Genomic DNA, 1310 nt, shown 5'->3' with positions numbered 1-1310 from the left:
GTAATAACAATGCACTAATAATATGCATCAATAGTAATAATAATGGACTACTAATATGCATCAATAAAAGTAGTTCAAACTCACCGAACTTCAGGAGCAGGCAGTCCTCTGACGATACAATCCATCTGGACTTTACTGCCCTCAGGAACCTCCCTGCTTTTGAGTCTCTGTATAAAGTGTGGAGGTTCACACACGGGTTCCTCTGAGCTCTCCGGTGGAATCAGAGCCGGTTCCTCACACACCGGCTCCGGCTCCTGAGGTTCCTCTGCCTCATACGGCTCCTCCGTGACTCCACTGTTCTCCACTGGCTCCTCCATCTGTTGCTTGAGCAGAATAGGCCTTTCTCGATCTTCTGCATTAATGGAGTATGAAGTGCCATCAAGTTGGGTCTTATTCTGGTATCGTCTCCGGTGGGTATTGCAAGTACGAGGCCGAATTCGCTTCGAGCTGTTGGCTTTAAACAGAGACGAAAGCTCTTCTATGAAGTCAGCTGCTTTGTTGAGGAACTCCTTCTTGGATTGGGTCTCCAAGCCGTATGGAGCGTTTCTCTGAGGTCTTTTGAAATCCGCCGCAGGTTCCCTAGCACTTCTGACGTTCCTGATCGCACTGTCTTGGATGGGAGTCTGTACTGTGTGTCTTTCCGAAATGACCTCTGTTTCTGGAGTGGGTTTGTTGGAAGGAACATTAGAGTGGCTCACTGGTGGATGTGTGTCGGATCTCTCCTCACGTTCTCGAGGATCACTGCGGAACGCTTTGCAGGCCAGATCCACGCTCTTGTCCAGTTCCTCCTGGCTCAGGAAGGCAGACAGGTCAGGAAACTGTGGATCTACTTTCCCACCGGAGTCGTCCGCTTTCTCCTTGAGCGTCCCGTAGACCAGGCGGCGAGGGCTGTCTATGCAGCTGGATTCGCCGTGTCTGTGATGAGCTCGGGCCTCGGCCAGGTAACTCTCACGCAGAAGCTGCGATAAAGACATGGGCTGATCCATGCTGTTCTCCTGCATGCTGCTGGAGACAAAAAGACAAAGATTAAGAACATTCAGACAATAATAATCATCTACTGTGGTGAAACTCGGGGTGTTTTTTATCATGCTTTCTGCGGTCTAGTTTTCTAAAAAAGGAGAGTAGCTTTCAGCAAATTAGCATTATGCTTCTGTATACATATCATGCCTACTTTTAGAAGTTAATTTAGTTTACATGGATACATAATTCAAAATATGATATTGAATTTAAACTGCAATCAGATATGAGATATTATATTATTTGTTCTTATAAATACATATTATTTATGTATTTACCCCCTGGATATCATT

The 1310-nt window shown here is 46.0% G+C and overlaps 1 protein-coding gene across 1 annotated transcript in view; it reads right to left on the bottom strand.

The window, feature by feature from the left end:
* Positions 1 to 80: 80 nt before the first annotated feature.
* LOC107578380 (myopalladin-like) overlaps positions 81 to 1310 on the bottom strand; it is a 3066-nt gene continuing 1836 nt past the window's right edge. Inside the window, exon 2 of the mRNA XM_016264343.1 lies at positions 81 to 1002. Within this exon, the coding sequence (XP_016119829.1) occupies positions 81 to 1001 (921 nt within the window). The 5' untranslated portion in view covers position 1002. The remainder of the gene's footprint in view (positions 1003 to 1310) is intronic.

The sequence above is a fragment of the Sinocyclocheilus grahami genome, unplaced genomic scaffold (genome assembly GCF_001515645.1).
Source record: "Sinocyclocheilus grahami isolate Dianchi unplaced genomic scaffold, SAMN03320097.WGS_v1.1 scaffold9983.1, whole genome shotgun sequence".
NCBI classification, from domain to species: Eukaryota; Metazoa; Chordata; class Actinopteri; order Cypriniformes; family Cyprinidae; genus Sinocyclocheilus; species Sinocyclocheilus grahami.
This window is presented reverse-complemented; position numbering and strand designations above follow the sequence as displayed.